Source organism: Emydura macquarii, unplaced genomic scaffold (assembly GCF_026122565.2).
Source record: "Emydura macquarii macquarii isolate MOO-44397 ecotype Brisbane River unplaced genomic scaffold, CSIRO-AGI_Emac_v2 contig_2676, whole genome shotgun sequence".
NCBI classification, from domain to species: domain Eukaryota; kingdom Metazoa; phylum Chordata; order Testudines; family Chelidae; genus Emydura; species Emydura macquarii.
Genome location: NW_027132813.1, coordinates 9647054 through 9665455, shown reverse-complemented (window position 1 = coordinate 9665455; position 18402 = coordinate 9647054). Strand labels below are relative to the sequence as shown.

Below are 18402 nucleotides of genomic sequence, written 5' to 3'. Positions count from 1 at the left end.
CCTCATCTGTGGATGAGGATGATGATAATGCTGGGGAAGGGAGCGGTGCCTCCTCCTCTTCAAGGAGAGCTGTGTCTACCTCCGGGTCCCGCAATTGGGTGCCGGTATCGGATCCCAAGTCTGGGTTCCACACCAGGCCAGTTGGGCCTATGGAGGACTGGAGCAAGTAGGGTCCCAGTGCCACGGCAGTATGCCTGTCAACCTGAGTTTTTGAGGCTGGTGACTAGGCTCTCCCTCCAACTCTGAGGAGGACAGTTCCTCCCTTGGGCACGATGGTGGAACTGATGGTGGCTCCTCCTGTTGGCTGCAGTGCAGAATTGGGGAGCAGTGCCAGGGAGATAGTGACTGGTGATGGGATTCCCCTGAGTGGTGCCACGTTGGAGAGGAGTGGTGCCCAGATGGCAGCGCGCGATGAGGTGTCAGGCTGCATAGTGCCAGGGATTCAGCAACCAGCACCATGATGCCGATGACCAGTGCTGCGAGGGCAATGACTGGTACTAGGGACACCGAGATCAGCAATACATAGCTGGTGAGTCTCTCCTCCGGGTCGGAGACCAGGAGTGAGGTGCCGGGGACTGGAGTCGACATGGCAGAGATCTTTGTTGGGGCACCGGAGTTCTTAGCTGAAGACTTGTGGACTGGTGCCAAGATGGGGAACGGCATCGGTCGAATGAGCACTGCAGGCAGCCACATGGCAGGTTTAACCCGGAGACGGGTGCCTGTACTGGCTCTGGTGCCAAGGGTAAGGCCAGGAGAGTGAGAGGCACTGGGAGGGCCATCAAGTCCCTGGCCGCTTGAAAGGCCTCCATCATTGAGGACACTGTTGGAGGGGCCCTCTTCTGCTCCCAGGAGTCAGGGGTGGCTCCCTCAAAGGGCTCACAGCCCTGGAAGGAGGCTGGCTTTAGCCACTCTGGAGCAGGTGATTGGCTCGACACAGGTCCTTTGCCCAACCCCGCCTTCTTAGCTTTCATCAGCCCAGGGGAATGGCCTCGATTGGCACACTGCTTCTTTTGCCGCTTCTTCAGCACCAGCAGGGCACTCTGCACCGATGATGAAGTACCTGGCGCAGAGTCCGAGTGGGAGGGTTCTGAGGCTGGTCTGAGTGCCACCTCCATTAACAAGGCTTTCAGGCAAATGTCCCTGTTTTTCTTAGTCCGTGGCCTGAAACCTTTGCAAATCTTGCACTTATCATCCTTCATGTGTGTTTCCCCTAAACACTTTAAACAAGTGTCCTGAGGGTCATTAAGCGGGAAGAGATTGTGGCAGACAGAACAGTGTTTGAAGCCCAGGGACCAGGACATGTCCCACTGCAGGGTAAACATCCCCGACGGGACCACTATCTCTAACTTACTAACTAACTAACCAACTATTTACAAGAATATTAACAACTATCTATGAAAGAACCACTAGGCTCTTCAGAACACAAGAGAGAAAACCATTCTAACAACCGTCATGGGTGGAAAGAAGGCACTGAGGGGAATCAGGACCGATGGCGCCTCATATACCACTGCATGAGCACGGGGCTCCAGACGATGCTAGGGGGCCCTATGGATACCTCTAAGGCAAAAAACCTCTGACAGCCATGCACGAGGGCACGCGCACACCTAACATGGAATCAACATGAGCAAGCACTCAAAGAACAACTGAAGTTGGGGGTCACAAACTCTGTTCCTCACCTTTGAGCAATTAGAAGTTGGAAGATCCATGGAGACAACACATTCACACTCTAGAGTTATGAAGGGGAAGAGGAAGGTAGTGAGCCACTCTTGCAGACTTAAAGAGCAGCACTGGCTGTCTCTACATAGAGCCACTGTACAGCCCTCCTTAATAGTCTCATATGTGCCCCAGGATCTCAGCATCGTAAGGTAGTGGTCTCCCTACAATGGATGTGTACAACTTTTGCACATCAGCTAGAATGATAATTCACAAGGCTGAACTCAGTGTAATTGTTTCTGAATCTTAATTTATTTACACTGAACTTACCTACCTATCTTGGACCCTGTACAAAAGCCTAAGAGCTTATCTATTGCTCAGATGAGGACTGTTACCAGTATCAACAGATTTATTTTGTCAAAAGAGTCAAAATATTTTGGGAGTCTAGTACAGCATGGGACTGAGAACCCAGGAATCATGGGTTCTACCACTCACTATATGAGCCTGAGTAAGTCACAGACCATTCCGATAGAGAGCCAAATTCTCCGCTGGTGTAAGATGGGGCAGCTCTATGAAGCCAATGGGGCTGTGCTGATTTATTCCAAGAGAGTCTGTCTCAGTGTGTGAGACTATAGGAGGTGCAGAGTTATTCACTGACTCCCCCGGCATTAGCCCAAACAAAGGAATACAACAGGCCGTCTCTTCGAGGCAAGAGTGAGCTAGAAGAGGGACAGGCACTATGACAGGGAGAAACTCTACAAAGAGCCTGTTCAGGAGGGAGTTTGGACATTGAGGAAGTCTGGCCTTGGGGCTTCATTACTTGAAGAAAGAAGAAGGGTACAATGCAGGGAAAGGGATGAGTTTGGACTATAGTCGGGGCACCTGTGCTTTGTGAGGAGCCACCCATTTGCAAGCCCTCAGACCCTCACACAAGAGGCATGCTATGGAAGGGCAAAGCAATGCTTAAACACACAGTAATGACCAGTCCCGTGGAGACAAGAGCTATTGTGTTTTCTACCTTGCTCTTCCTTGACCTTCCCAGCACTCTTCATATTGGGAAGCCCGCTGGATTTTCCTCCCAGGGACGTCTCTGTGTGCTCCTGCTTCACCTCCGCACCCCAAGGCGAGAGCGCGTGCAGCGACAGGAGCTCCTGGAAGCCCTTGCTGGATGATTTCACATCCTGCAGAAACTCCTCTGAGACCACTCGGACTTTGGCCTCCTTCACTTCTTCCATCTTCTTGGTCATTTTTTCAACTTCCTCTGCAAGGAAGGGGATAAAAGTCAGAGAAACTGTAATCCAAGTTCCCTGGAGCAAACGTTGGAGTCAAAGAGAGCACACAGCCCTCCGCAGAGGCTCAGATTCTAGCCCCACTGTGCCGGCCCAAGGCTCTGTAATGTTTTAAAGGGGCCTTTTCAAGTGCAGGTGTCACAAATTTTGCACGTGCTGCACCCAGCACAAAACAAGATCCCCAACAGCCTAGTCTAGGTTAAAACAAAGTTACCTATTTTAGAGTGACTTTCTGGATTTCAAACCCTGCCTCACTTCCCAACTAGGCCAGGGGATTGGGGGGGGAGCTGTTCCAATGACATCCGGGGCACCATGCTGCAGGCCAACTGTCTGTCTATAAGGGACATTTCTCCCCTATGCCATAAAGGCCTGATATTGCACCTTTGAAGTCAACAGGAGATTTGTTGTTACTTCAGTGGGAGCAGGCCCTAACATTGAAATAGTCACAATGAGGCTGTGAATGAATACTATTAGTTACGCCACAACCCAACATTTGACATGTAGATACCTACACAGCAATCTCAGCTACCATTTACACAAAAGAAGTCACCTCACAATTAAAACAGTTTAGTCCTTTAAAATCCACACTGGGAAATATACCTATTCCTGACAGCAGGTGCTGGAATAGATGTAGCTGATCTGGTGCTGAAATCTGTAACTGAAAATCTAGACCAGATCACACTACACTTAGCACTGCCTCAGAAAGTACTACTTTCCTCTAATTCGGATTGCAACTGGCATGCTGCAATGTGCAGAATATTAGGACTCCGGTTCTACTTTGCTATCTGTAACAGAGCTCTACTGCACTCAGGAAAACCCCAGGAGATCTCTCAGAACTACAGAGATCTATAAAAAGACTTCTTACCAAATATATTTTTGTTCACTTCCAAGAACATGAAAAAACCCACTATCAAAACATGGCTCAACAGAATGTCACCTCCCACCTTTATGCAAGAGTCTAACTATGGCCTCTATAATCTACTAACTCCCAAGTGCTAAGGTTGCTGATAATATAGCACTGCTGCTCACTCTGTGTGCTGATGCACAGTGTAGCCTTGTTCGCTGTCCCTGTCACCTTTCCTCCCAGATCCTCAATCATAGCCTTCACTTCTTCCTTGTTCCTGGATAATTTTCCAAGGGTCAAAATCTTCATGCTGGATAATGGCTTATCTAGTTGTTCAGAAATAAAAACATCATGTAAATAAAAAGCATTGAGCCTTCTGGGAGAGTGGAAGATACAAAGATATACCCACAAAACCCACAGATCCTGAATCTGACATTGTACTTTGCGATTGTCAACGGTTCACTCTCCCCTAGTACAGAGATCATAAAAGCCTGTACAGTAGGTTTGCTGGGGAGAGGTTGAAAAAGGCTTTAGACTGAGGACATGACTACACTGGCACCTTCCTAGCAGACATTGCTTGCACACTGTTGGCTAGAAAGTGCTAACACAGCTTCCCTTTTCCATGTACAGTGAATGAGGGTTCCAAGAGAAACCAAAAGTTAAGCCACAAAGGACCCTTCTTCATTGAAAAACTGTTTTGAGTGAATTGGGGAGGCAGGATGTCTTACAAATACAACATACTGTTCCCTACATGGTCTAAGGGCATAGTGGTCTGTCTTGCATAGATGGGAGCAGACTGTGAGGCAGACATGGTACTCAGTTGTCTTAGCCCTGTAACCAGTTAGGATCAAAGCGGTAACACAGCTGGGACACTATCATGTTATAGCTCAAACATCCCCGTAACAGGTTTTGCAGTTTAGACAGCCACAAAGGCTGAAACATATCACAGTAACACTAAAGACTGTTAACAATGATGAGGGGTGAATAAATCAAAGTAGCTTCTACTGACAGTCAGATCATCCCACTAAAGCATGCAACTTCAGTTTGCTACAGTCAGTGCGGGAGGAGGAGGAGTCTGGGATCAAGAGGGTGGAGGAAATAACCATTAAGTGAGGGAAGCTGATGACTGGTAAGCCAAATGCAAATAAACTATTTCAAGCAAACTACTGCCCTAACAGTTTAATGTTGGATATGGAACATCGGACTCTAAGGTCTATGGATACGTCTCACAAAATTAAGTATGAAGCCACTTCATTAAATGGGTTCATTTAAACTCTAGTCACACTACCCAAGGAGTTGAATGAGCTCTGCACAAACACAGTTATAAACATGGTAGAGAAATGGGACCCCCAGTGGCAGTTCAACCTTTAAAACTCCTAGATAACTTGTCAAAGCAACAACGTGGATCTCAAATGTGTTTGTCCCCAGACTGACACTGGGATCTACCCACACTGGGGCTGAGGAACCGAAGAGGCTGCCTCTGCTTCTCACCATGACAATTCAGCCCAATGCTGGAGCAAAAGGCGGGGACAGCATACTGCAAGGCACTGCAGGGACACCACATGACTGACCATCTATGCCCTCCCTCCTGAAGCGCAGTACAGCAGGCAAGTGACTGGGCGGAGCCACAGGAAGGACCTTTGCTGAGTGGTCTGGGTGAGCAGGTCACGTACTGTTAGCAGAGGCTTCTCGAAAGACCTATGCCTCCTTGCCAGTGGAGTGCCAGGAGAAATCCCTTAGGCAGCACTGACATCTGCCATTCCCCTCCCCACTGCCACACTAGGGAAAGAATAAAGTGAATGTTATTTGGCTCCAACCATTGGACAGACATATATTCCTATTCAAACCAGTCTCTCCTTACTCTGAACACTGCCTAGCAAGTCATTTACCTGTGGGCACAGACGCCTTCTCTGTCAAAGGAGTAGAAGCTGCTGCTGGAAGCGCTGCGTTCACAGCCACAGCAGCCTCTGGAGGGAATGCTCTGTCCTGCTTTTTACACTTAAATTTCTTCAGGTAGGAGATTTCCCGGAACTCCTATGGGGCAGTCACATAAATAGACTTTAAAAACTCCTAATACTGTTACAAAATTAAAAGACTAAATTCAGTATTGGTCCGATCTTGGCATTTACTACTGAAAGGTTCTTTATAAGGAACTCAAAGTGTTTCACACTCAATTCATTACATAAGCCAAACATCCCATGCAAGGTAGACAATTATCCCATTTTACTGATTGGGAAACTAAGGCACACTAAGTGACTTGCTCAAAGTCAAAATAGCAATTTAGTGGCAGTCAGGAATAGACTCAGGAATCCTATCATTTCCCCATCTCCTTCTCTAACTATTAGAGAACACTGCTTCCCCTTGCACTAGAATCTAAGGCCTGGTCTACTCTAACACCTATGTCGGCAAAACTTTTGTTGCTCAGGGGTGTGAAAAAAAACATACCCCTGAGCAACAAGTTTTTGCTGGCATACATGCTTGTGTGGACAGTGCTATGTCTGCAGAAGACACCCTCCCACTGACATAGATGCCGCCGCTCATTGACCTGGTTTTATGATGTTGAAGGGAGAGCTCTCTCCTGTCTGCACAGTGCTGTCCACATGAGCGTTTATGCCGGCAAATTGTATGTTGCTCAAGGGGGTGTTTTTTTCCACACCCGAGCAACAAAAAAGTTTTGCCAACATAAGTGCAAGTGCAGACAAGGTCTAATTTCCCCATATGCATTTTCTTTTTCCTCAGAGTAGCGTTTAAAACAAAAGCGGAGGAAAAATCTCGATTTTTTTCAGTTGATATTTCACCAAATTTCAAATTTCTGCTGCTAGTCACTGCTAAAGACAATTTCCCTGAGATACAAAGCTAGGATTTGTAATTTTTTTTTTGAGCCTGGTTAAACCACTAATCAGTAAAAGTTATGAATACTGTCTCTGAAAATGTTTTTCCCAATTCTGAGGAAAAGCAGAGGAAATCACATAACTGTTTATTTTAAGTGCTTACAATGTTTTAGAATTCAGACGTTAATATCTGAAATTCTGAGAGCAAAGAATTAGAAGTCATTTGCCTCAGTCACAAAGGAGAAATTAGAACATCAAAATGAGCCAGTCATTAGTAATAGTACTAAAAATCACAGACCCAAACCACAAGTCACTATTGCAGCAGCAGGACAAATTGGAGAGGCCTAAAGTTCTAGAATGGAAGAAACAACATATCTCTAAAGCACTGCTACTGTAAAACAATCACCCCTGTGCATTAGCTATGAGCAACTCTTCCCATTCTCAGAGGCAGAGCTGTACAGAAGCTGCAGTATGCCCTGCCCTCTAACACCCTGCTGTGGCCATTCATATTTATTCTTCCCTTTCATGAGCTCTAGAATAATTTAAGAATTAAAAGACTGAGTTTCAGATAGCCAAGTTTGCTGCACCTACCTTTGGGATTATCCAGTCCTTCCTGTTGGGGTTCTGTGTTTTGGCAACACATTTAGTCCAGGCAGTGATGTCCCCTGAGCAGTAGTATGCATCACTCCTGAACACAAACTGCCCCTTGCACTCCTCACAGGGAAGAAGAGCGCCAAACGCCATCCCATCTGCTACTCGGTCTAAGATCTAAAGTAACAGAGAAGCAAACAAATTATGCCAGGTTAACATTGGCAACACATACAGCAAGCACATCGTAAACTGTGTCAGAGAATCCAGCAAACTCGCACAAGGCTGAATACCTTGGCCTGAAGACAAACAGTGTTACTTGTTGAATCTTTAACTAGCTTATAAATAAAAAAACACTCCTCAAAATCACTTGTGGCACAAAGCCTTAACTACATGCCACTAAGTTTCTGTCCGTCCATGCACAAGCACTCATTTGTGCCTGGGGACTGTAATCTCCTCAGGGCAAGACTTCTGTTCTGTATTTGAGACAGCATACATATTATAAAGCGCTAAGCATGCTTCCACTGGAATAAGTTATTAATGTTTCTGGAGGATGGGTGTCACATTTGATTACACAGTATTTAGCTGTCAATGCACAGTCCATGCTAATCCAGTTTTCCTCCCAGTAAAATGGTCCTTGACCATTTTAATCCTAAAGACCTATTGTCCCACCACAACCACTTGAGGCGTTAGCATTGCTTCAGGAAATGCAAATATTCCAAGTCAGGTATGGCTAACACCTTAGTGAGATGATCTCAGAGTCTTCCCCCTTCCAATGCAGATTGCAAAGGCCACTTCCTATCCCATTCCCAACATTGTGTGGCAACTACAGTAATTACTTATGTGAATAAGTAACATTAGGAAAGGATTAAATGTAGTTTTAGCTCCTCTTAGTGTAATTAAACTGTTGGGAAGAAAGAGGAAATCTGATGCCACATGCCCAGCTTGCTCTCCCCACAGACCACCAGCAGCAGGGCATGGAACTGTTTGCCAAGTGTTTCAGAAAGAAAAGCTGTAAAAAGCATTTTAACTGATGAACAGAATTCAACACGAGAAACCCCCACTCCAGCCCTGTTCACATACAGGTAGAATAGCACTGCTAATGGGACACTGTGGCAAAAGGACTAAGCTTTGCAACCCAACTGTTTTTTCTCTTCTTGAGATTTTACAATAGGCTTTCACATCAGATCTTTGGCTGTCATTAGCAACATCGCTCTGAAAGAACCTCATTGATTCAGACAGACACACAAAAAAACATTCCTAAAGGAAATAAAGCCCCAACTCACAGCAGATTCCCCAGAAGGCACTTCCTGTTTGTTGGCTATCAGCAGTTCTTTCAGGTCGTTAGTGGAGCAGGCTTTCCTCAGCTCATCTTTGATGTTCCAAATCAACTCTGTCTGCTCCTGTTGACAAAAACTGGCATCTTGAATATTTGCAATTGTTTTCCAAGAAGAGCCACCCCGAAGTAGCAGACTACTTTCAGGCTTTCAACATACTAGAAAGAGGCAACTAAAAGGAATACCCACAGGTTTCTACGTGCCTGATAAGACTGTTTGCTATGCCTGTTTTTCCAACAGTGAGACTGCAAGTGAAAGTCAGCACCAGACAAAAACCTGCATTTTCTCCCTTCCTTGTTCTTTTCTGTGTGTGTCTGTGTGTGTTGTTGTGTCTTCTAGGAAATGGGATCGGATTTTAACACCACCTATGCTCCAGCCCATCTCAAATAACTTCTCTTTTTCTCAAAAGGACAGATATTACCATCTTTAATACCATCTAAGAGATCGTCAAATTGGGAGCTTGGGGGAGTCCTATTAAAAATCTAGCTCGAGGGAAAGGGAACAATAAATGTTGTCAAAATGAAAACCTTACTTAACACTTTACATTTCAAATGCTTTAACTGTTTCTCCTTTTCTGTATCTTTAGTAAAAAGTTGTTTATGGTGTTTGCCGCAGATCTGAAGTCTCTGTAAACCAAATCCTGAACTTTGTATAATACTATTTAATGTTGGACAGTGACAGGGTCATGTTAACACCTGTAACTCTTTGGACCTACATATTCCATCTCAATTAATACAACTATAAAGGTCAGACATCTAGGCAATAAGGGAAAAAACTGGAAATCCTTCTTGAGGGCTTTCCATTGAGAGGGGGGAAAAGGGATGGATAGTGACAGACTGTGGGATGCTAAATATCACTTGAGAAATTTCTAATAATGCACATGTATTTATTGTTGGTATGTTTAGTTGTGGTTTTCTCTGTACCCTGGTGATAATGGGTACCAGATATGTATGTTAAACAGTTTAATTTTTAGTTTCAGTAGAAAAGACAAATTAATTTATCACACTAAGAAAAAACATGAATTGAAGAACTTAACCCAAAACCAACCCTGATTCTCTGAATGCTGTATTGCAGCAGTTAAAACCTCTCTGATGTGTAGACTGTGAAACACTGTGCTCTGCTAAGTTATAATTGCAAAATAAAGCAGCAGAAAACTAAAAGGCCATTTTGCTCTGAGTAAGCTGTATTACTGCATACTATTAAGACTTCAATTTCAGGAAAAGCTGCTGGTAATTTTTTACTTGGAAAATGTGTGTCAAACTTTTAATGTCTATAAAATTCTTGAAACCAAATCAGAAATTCTTTCCAATGTCTTTCATAAACCAACTACACAAAACTATGACTTATCGAAGTTTATACTGAAGAATTGAACAGATGAGGCACAAAAGTGGGCAATTCAGCAAGTGACATTATTTCTCATTGACCTAGTTCCACACCTTGTCTCTGGTCAACTTCACACATGGTCCAAGATTTTAGGCAACAACATTCAGTCTTAATAGCATCCCTGGAGCCAAAAAGTGGTACAGAAAGGACTAAAACAAGTTCTCTGAAAGATGAGGCTTTCACCTCTAGGTCACCCATTCAAATCCAGCCACTAACACTGAGGACCTAATGCAGTTACCATCCAATACCCTTTTGCTGACCTGTATGGAATGACTTAGGCTATGGCTACACAGATCGATTTCTCTGGATCGACTGAGCGGTCAGCGCAGGCCCACTCGGTCGATCCAGAAATCGACATACTAAGACCAGCTACACAAGTAGCGTAGCACTGAGTCGATGGGAACGCTGTTCCCATCGGCGCAGCACAGTGAAGACGGAGCGCAGAAGAGAAGCTCAGCAGTCGACGGGAGTTACGCATGTTTTTTGCATACTTTGCGCAACTCCCGTCAACTGCCGCCGAATCTCACAGGTAAATGCAGACAGGGTCCAACTCTCAGCCCAGTTCCTATCAGGAGCAAAAAGGGTTCTACAGCACAAATAACCTTTACATCTCTGAGGGGCCAAAGTCTGAATGGGCTTGTATAGTGAACTAACATCTCACCACAGTCCAGATGAGGCATACTAATAGGGCAACCTGAGGAAGCTTGCATTGCTGCAGCTCATGCTGTACTTGTGTGAATAAGTAAAACTCTAGAGCCTGTGGCTGTGAATAAGTAAATGAAGAGTATGTGCCACGGCTGTCAACCCAGCACCATTCAACAGCATTAAATTCCCATTTAGAAAGAAAGTTTAGACGTTTGGGATAGCTTAAACAACAAACCTTCAACAACTTCTCCTGCTTGGATTCTCTCTCTTTTTCTTTTTTCTGTTTCTTTTTTGAGGTCACATTTCCATCCATTTCATCTCCTTTTCTCTTTCTAATGGAGAGATAAACACACGACAGGAAGTCATTCAAATCTTTGAAAGCATCTACCAGAGCTCAGTCTGACTACAGTGGATAGAAACTATACACTTTGTACAGACTAACTTTTTGATTTGTGCAACACTAGTTCATTTTTAAAAATTCCTTCCTGCTAGGTCTTAAATGCAATATAAATGCTTTCTCTGCTCAAACATTCTTGGCTGCACAATGGAAAATCATGATCTGCCCATGCTTGCTTAGAAGAGTTTTCCACCGGACACCTGTGCAGACTGGCAAAAGTACATATTAAATAATTAATTGCATCACCCAAGAGCCTCAGGAGATATTACTCTGTGTCTGTATTAACTATTAGAGACATCTTAACATAAAAAAAAAAAAAAAAAAAAAGTCAGTAGGAACCAACACATTTGCTCAGATCAATGTAATAGCTGGCACAGATACAACTCCTTAGATTAGGGACATTAGTGGATCATTTATCAGCAGTACCTGGCCTTTCATTTTAGGCTCAGGATGAATTTAAAGTGCAAAGGGTGGCAAACACAATGAACTTGGTAGGCCAGTTTTCTTCCAAAGGCCTCGATTAAAGCCTATGTAGTATCAGATAGGAGAAAGGTTTATGCCTGCCCCTGGTTTTAAGTTGACACTATTCTCACCATGTTATGGCACAATTCTGCATAAGCAGTTTAACTGAAGTTAGCTGGTGCTGCAGTGGCTGCTGAGAATTGTAGTATAAAACTTCGATTCAGAAAGACAACTAGATAAAAGGAAGCCACATGAAAGCCAATAAAGGACTTGGGGGACTTCAAAAAGGACAAGGGATCCCACAGAAGACAATTTATAAGTTTTCAGATCAGGCATGTCATTTTCTTGGCCACAGTGGACTTGAAGTACAGTCCAAAATTCACATTACTCTATTTTCACTCTTTCAGGGAGAAAGGAAGAATTTCACACTGCTTAAAGGAGGAGGGACCAACACTTACCCTAGCTCAAGACAGCAATTTTTCCAGGTCCCCATCACTCAAGAACACGTTTGTTGTATCAAAATAACCATACACCTGTGTTTCTAACATAACCTTAGACTGTGAAAGTAACATTCACTATTAAACTACTTATCACCATTTTACATGGTTTACTTTTTTTGCACTTCGGTCAGTTTTGACAATGGAAATAGACTAGCCCAATCTTGCAGTGTTTGGGTTGTAAACAGTGAAGCAAAATGTTTATATTAAAGGGTCCATTTTAGTGACCCAGCAGCAGCCCTTTAACAGCATCTGTTACTTAGGAATCACACTTGTGGGGGAAATGGCTAATCCCTAGAGCCCTTAATACCAAATTAGCACTTTAAAGCATTCACTTCCTCTCAATCTCTCTCCCCAACAGTCACACGTTGAGATAAGTGAGGACATTCGTTTGATTATGGTTTGTAGGACTCGGAAGATAGCTATACAGTATGCTGCACACCAACCATCACCTCCAGCCGGAAGGCTCAGAATGAGGCAGAAAAGCTGCATCACATTCTGGAGATCACTTGTGTTTCACAAAAGAAGCCACACACTCTTTCCACCGATGTGCCTGCAACTCACTCACCTGGCTGAATATCAAGAAAAGCAGAAGCTAAGAGGAGCTGCGACTTCAACTGCCACCCAAGAGAATGAGACCATGTCCTTTCACCAAGTGAGCCAATCCAGGAACCTCTGGTGACCTCCTATATGGAAGTAAGTTTTACGTACTGTACTAGCTGCAGTGATCAAAGTCTTTTGGAAGTTCTACCTAATTGTCACCTGTACCCAACCTAGGTGTACAAAAAGTTATCAACTTAAGCACAAAGTGCTTTGCTGAACTGGGCCTAAGTTCTTCCCTAGTCAAAGAATATAATGAAGTCTGTGTTTAATGTTAAAGGACATGCTTAAGTGCTTTGCTGAATCAGTGTGCTAGTATCTAAAATACCTCCTTTTTGGCAAGGGGAAAGTTAAGCAATCAGACTTCCCCACAGTCAGAGTCAGCACATGAATAGCTAGAAGCCTAATAAACCACTGAAAGCACTGCAGTCAAGGCACTGTGCCCACATTCCATCAGCTAATGAAGTCTTTGGATGGTTTTCCTCAGAGCCAGGAGGCAATGGATTACTCTTTCCTGGTAGATGAATTAATGTAGTTGTCTCACCCACTTTAACAAACTGTATGTTGTAAGTTAACATTTGGACAGCAGATAGCAAGAGGCATAAGAAAGTCAGTCACAGTAATTGAATTGTCTTTGAATAACTTGGTATATGGCTAAAGCAAACACTGAGCAGTCAATGCTGGAGGGATAGGGCAAAGGACAGGTTGCATTTTTCCTGTTCACAGATCAAACCATGAATGGCAAGTTTTACAGTTTCAGAACTTTCTCAGGTTTTTTAAATCTATTTTTAATATATTTTTTAATCTAATCCATGCAGAGTTAAAATATCTTCACCTTGTATATGGAAGTTCAGCTATAGCCGCTGAATGCTACAATGATATTTCCCTTCTTCCAATAAAAAGGGGGTCATGAAGCTTCAACAGATGCAGCTGACTTAGATAAGACTGGTGCCTATGATCAATGGATATAAGCCACCACCAGAAACGTTCCACTTTCTCCTCACCTTCCTACCAGATATAAGATAAAGGGTTTATTTCAACTTTTGGAAAGCTGATAGGGGAAGAATGCTGAGAAAGACTGGAATACTGTATCTGGCTCTTCTGATCACCATATCAGCCATCCAGACTCAGATCTTCCTTGCAAAGAGAAGAACATATGAAAAATACTAACAGCAGGGGGGATTCTGGGCAAAACAAGCAATCAGTATGAAAAGGGAAAAAATGGAAAGACCATCACCTGTTTTCCCTCTTCAAAAGCATCAACTGATTGTTCTTGTTCCTTGCATGAGTGCTATTTCCCTGCAGGTTAATATAACACTGCAGTTAAGCCAACCCTGTACAGATAGTGGTATATAGGTGGCAGCCTCTCTCCCCCCAGTAAAAGCTGCCTTAATCAAACAGCAATTTCTACTCTACAAGGAAGATAAGCCTATAGGAGAATTCTAGGGTTATGGACATTTATTCTTTATTTTTAGAACATATGCAAATGGACAGTCAAACGAGGTGCAGCCCGTAGACTTTCAGCAAATTGCCAATGTACCCTCAGCATTAAGCATCAGTACTCCATACAAGGTAAACCTTTCAGCACACAGCCCCGACCTTTTTCTTGTACCCTGCTATAATGTGATATTGCCAGGCAAAGTGACCAGCAAATCCATCTACATACTTTACGCCCCTAAGACAAGCTCCAACTCTGCCACTGAATGACCGTGGGCAAGTCTCAAATACTGCACACCAGAAAATCAGGGAACAGTTACATAAAGCTTTCCTCTCATTTTTGATAAACACTTTATTTAGATTGAGGACTTCCAGCCAGCTCTAGCTACAAATTCACTGTGCCTCAGTCACCAGCCCTATAATCTGAAATATGTAGATAACATCATCTCCCTCACAAGAAGTGTTGCAAGACTTAGTTTCAGAACATGTGCAATGCTCCTTGAGCTCCTAAATGGAGGGTGTGATGGAAGTACAAAGGGTGCGTGCAGTATTCCAGTCACAGACATAGGTTTGGGTCCAAACAGAACTCTGAAAAGGGAAGGCGAAGGCATCTCTGAAGCTCATTGTTAAAATCTCACTTTGTTTAATAAAAGGTGCATCAGAGATTTCAGTTCATTATTGTATGAGCTAACGTGTGAGGGAAGTCTCCTAGGGCATTAGCTTCTCCAGTCAATCACTCCAGTTTTGAGGTTTAAAGAAATCTCTTCCTCTCTCTTTGCAAAAGGCCAGCAGTGAGAAAGCAAAAGAACACTATGTTGCTTCCAGGGCTTGCTAGACTCATTTTCAATATGCACAGCTACTTTTTCAGCTGATCTTCAGTGCCCTTGACTTGACCACCTGGCATGAACAACAGGAGGGAGGTGGCAACACAGGAGGAATAGTACTGGAGTTGATAGGCCAGTTTGCTGCTTTCAAACCTCTACATGAGCAAAAACTACAGGCCCAAAAACTTTCTTGGCATGGGGCCTGCATTTGCTGTACTCATTGTGATTCTAGGTTCATGTTTTATTTATACAGCAACTTGGTAAACAAAATCCACAGCCTCTCTTTGTAAACGCTTCACAGTTCAAGTAGAATCACCAAAATCCCCCAAAAAGCAGAGTCAAAGCAGACAAGAGGGAACATTTGTATAACAACACTTCTTATGCTCTGTCAAATCAACTGGAGCAAACCCATCATATGCTGATCCAGCTAGACTTACGTATTACTCTGTGCAAAGCAGAACGCGTACCACAACACAAGAACTACTTGAAAACTGCATGCAAATATAGACTCTCAGCTCTCTGCATCTGAGAATGGTGCACACCACAGGTAAAGCTGGTAAGGGTAAATGTGGCCAATTCCCTGGCACTATCTAGCAATAACTGCATTCATTACAATCAATGGATTGCAACAGCTGTAACTCAGATATTCTGACAATTCATTGCATCTGGGAAAGTGTGAGTTAGGAAGGTCAGCAGATTGGTGTGAGAGGGACAGCTTGTACCTAGGTCCTTATGAGTTATGCTAATCTGATCAGCTGGTGCTCCACTACCCTGGACACCTGCTCTGAACAGAAACAGAATTTCTTCATCTGTGCATACAACATGTACCCATCAAGTTTCGGAAAGCATCAATGGGAAAAAAGCTTTGGAAGGCTACTGTCAACTACTTTCCAAAAGTGGTATAACAACACAAGAGCATATGCGTGCATCCTTGCCTCTAGGTTGCCCCCTCACGCCTAGGTCATCTCTTGCACCTCCCCCTTCTCCCAGTGGCCCCTTTCTTCCAAATCACATAAAAGTCTAAACTCCTTCCAGGGTAGCACAAACAAATCCAAATGAAAATCATATGAATCTTTAAACTAACAGTCCTCCTTCTCAGGTTTCAGTGTAGTTCCCTTGCTGGCCCTTCTTCAGGGCTTCCCCTGCAGGAGCTGAACTTGCTACTGTAGCGTTCTTCCTCTGTTGTGTCCAGCTTGTTAAACCCTATCCCAGGGTTTCTCTCTGCCAGAGACCTGTCATCTCTGCCATCTCCCTCCAACTGACCTCCTTCAGTCTACTTACAAGGCTTAGCTCTGCCTCTTTTGACCAGGAGGCCATTAGTTAATCAACCCCCAGGGGCAGAGCATGACTAATTGGGTTGTTTCCTTTGCCTTACAGGTGATGGGGGTTAAGCCCCATCACAAAGCCTACAAATGAAATTTCAAAGACTCAGAAAACAAAGCTCTGTCCACACCACACCTTCTGAAAGTGTCTTTAAATGCTGCTTGTGGTTAAAGTTAGTCTCAATTTATGTTAAACCAGTTTAGCTGCTGTGAGAAGGAGGCTTCAGGGTTTCCTGCAGAATCATATTGGTCAATCCTCTCAGTCAATCTGACCGTACATAATTACACCACTTAGCAAGTTAAAGGCTTTGAGTGTGGTTATTGCCAAACAAGGAATTAAATATGGACTGACAGCTACACACAGATCAATGTATTTGAGTATGCAATCCTCTAAACATACCCAGAGGTGTCTGAGGGTTGCACATTCGGATATATGCATGGACAGTTCTAAATTGCGTTCAATTCAGATAAATTGTTCCTGCATATCTTCAGAGTATTGTACCTGTATTTAACTGGGCAGCCATCAAATACATTTCTGTAAAATCCTTCCCAAAGGGCAATACTAGTCCCTTTAATCATTTTTCTACCCAGTGGCTGCACTACCAGTGCTGACTCATTACCCTGTAAAGTATATTGGGATGCCTGAAGAATACAAGGTGCTCCTCTATTATTAAACAGGGATCATCATACCATTTTCCTTTCTTCACAAAGTTCACCACACTTGCTGCCTGTATATCATACAGCATATTCCTGATTGATGTCACTATTAAAAAAATCTTCATTAATGAAGAGATAATATTGTCTAATGCTGCCAAGCCATCCCTATGAACTACCTGTAGGATAAGGTTATTTTCCCTCTTCCATTGCTCACAAATGCTGCAATTATGAATGGCAGGTGCTCTGCCTTTAGATATCAGTTTTCAAAGGGTATCTTGTATATATATTGTATTGGAACTGTTAATACTGAGTAATAATGCTTCAATCTTACCAGTGAAAATTAAGTAAAAAAGAGGTCTCTAATCACTCCAGGTTACCCAAGGTAAGTTATAATTTAATTAGATTCAATTTTTGTCACACAGATCAGTCGTCAAGAAAAAAAAAAGACTGACAATCAATTCCTACTCTGCCTCTACTGGCAACAGTGCGTCGGCCCTAAGGCCGGTAAAAGAGGAGGGCGTTCTGCAGATAAATTTGTGACTCACGCAGGAAAAACTTATCCGCAATAGAAACAGTTCAGTCAAACCAAAACTTAAGGACAGTAGGTGTAGATGGAGCTCAAAACACAAGTATGACAGCTGTCAATGAAAGCAGGATGGAAGCTGAGATCTCAAATCCTGACGACCAAACCTGTAACAAGAGTAGCCACGTGGAAAGAACATACTTTGTGTGGGAAAGCTGGCACAGATTACATGAGAAATGAGGATGAACATCTGAACATACTTGGTGTCAGTGAGATGAGATGGGAAGAGAGTGTAGCAAGATTGTGTCCGATGGCGCTACAATCTGATATTCAGGAGGAGGAACACATGAAAGAGGTGTAGGAATTGTGCTGGATAAAAATCACAGCAAAGACCCTGTTGGCTTGAGTGTCAGTAAATAACAGAACAGCAGCAGCCAGGCTGCAAACAAGATGACATGTCAAGTGTACAATAATCCAAGAACATGCATCAACAAATGCAGCAGGTGACAGTGAAAAGGATACATTCTATGAGCAGGGACAGCAAGACTTGGATGAGGTGCCTAACTAGGACATCAAGCTGATGATAGGCAACTTTGATGCATAAACTGGCAACAACATTACTGTCTGGGAAAAAGTCAAGACCACAGTAGCCTAAGATATTTGAACTAATATTGACAAATGGCTCTTGAATCTCTGTGGCACAAACACCCTAAAGACAGGAGGCAGTCATTTTCAGCACAAGAGGATTCACAAGCTTACATGAAGATCACCAGATAATGCGACTGCCAACCAGATATACGATGTGTATATTTTTAAGTGATGGGCATCTTCTTTGAGGGATGTCATAAGAGCAGATGTTGGCTCAGATCATTATCTTTTAGGGGCCACATTACAACTCCTCAAAAAATGGATAAAAATAGAAAAGTTCAAAGACAAAAACGCAGCTCAGATACCAGAGTGCACTTAGCAACCATCCCAGTGTTTTACATGACCAGGCCAATGAAAGTCCGGAAGACAGATGGTCAAAGAGGAACAAGATGGTACTCGAGACAGCTGAGGAAGTAGTGGACTGCCGAAGAGCATAGAAGAAAGACAGTTTACATCTTAAACGTA

At 43.5% G+C, this 18402-nt stretch overlaps 1 protein-coding gene across 2 annotated transcripts in view; it reads right to left on the bottom strand.

Moving 5' to 3' along the window:
• PARP1 (poly(ADP-ribose) polymerase 1) overlaps nucleotides 1-18402 on the bottom strand; it is a 72589-nt gene that overhangs the window by 34306 nt on the left and 19881 nt on the right. The window contains exons 5-10 of one of the 2 annotated variants that reach the window (XM_067564844.1): nucleotides 10806-10902; nucleotides 8492-8608; nucleotides 7209-7385; nucleotides 5676-5820; nucleotides 3972-4112; nucleotides 2672-2914 (exon numbers count right to left, since the gene is read on the bottom strand). In XM_067564844.1, coding sequence (XP_067420945.1) covers nucleotides 2672-2914; nucleotides 3972-4112; nucleotides 5676-5820; nucleotides 7209-7385; nucleotides 8492-8608; nucleotides 10806-10902 — 920 coding nt within the window. The remainder of the gene's footprint in view (nucleotides 1-2671; nucleotides 2915-3971; nucleotides 4113-5675; nucleotides 5821-7208; nucleotides 7386-8491; nucleotides 8609-10805; nucleotides 10903-18402) is intronic. The other variant, XM_067564845.1, reaches the window with a different exon arrangement.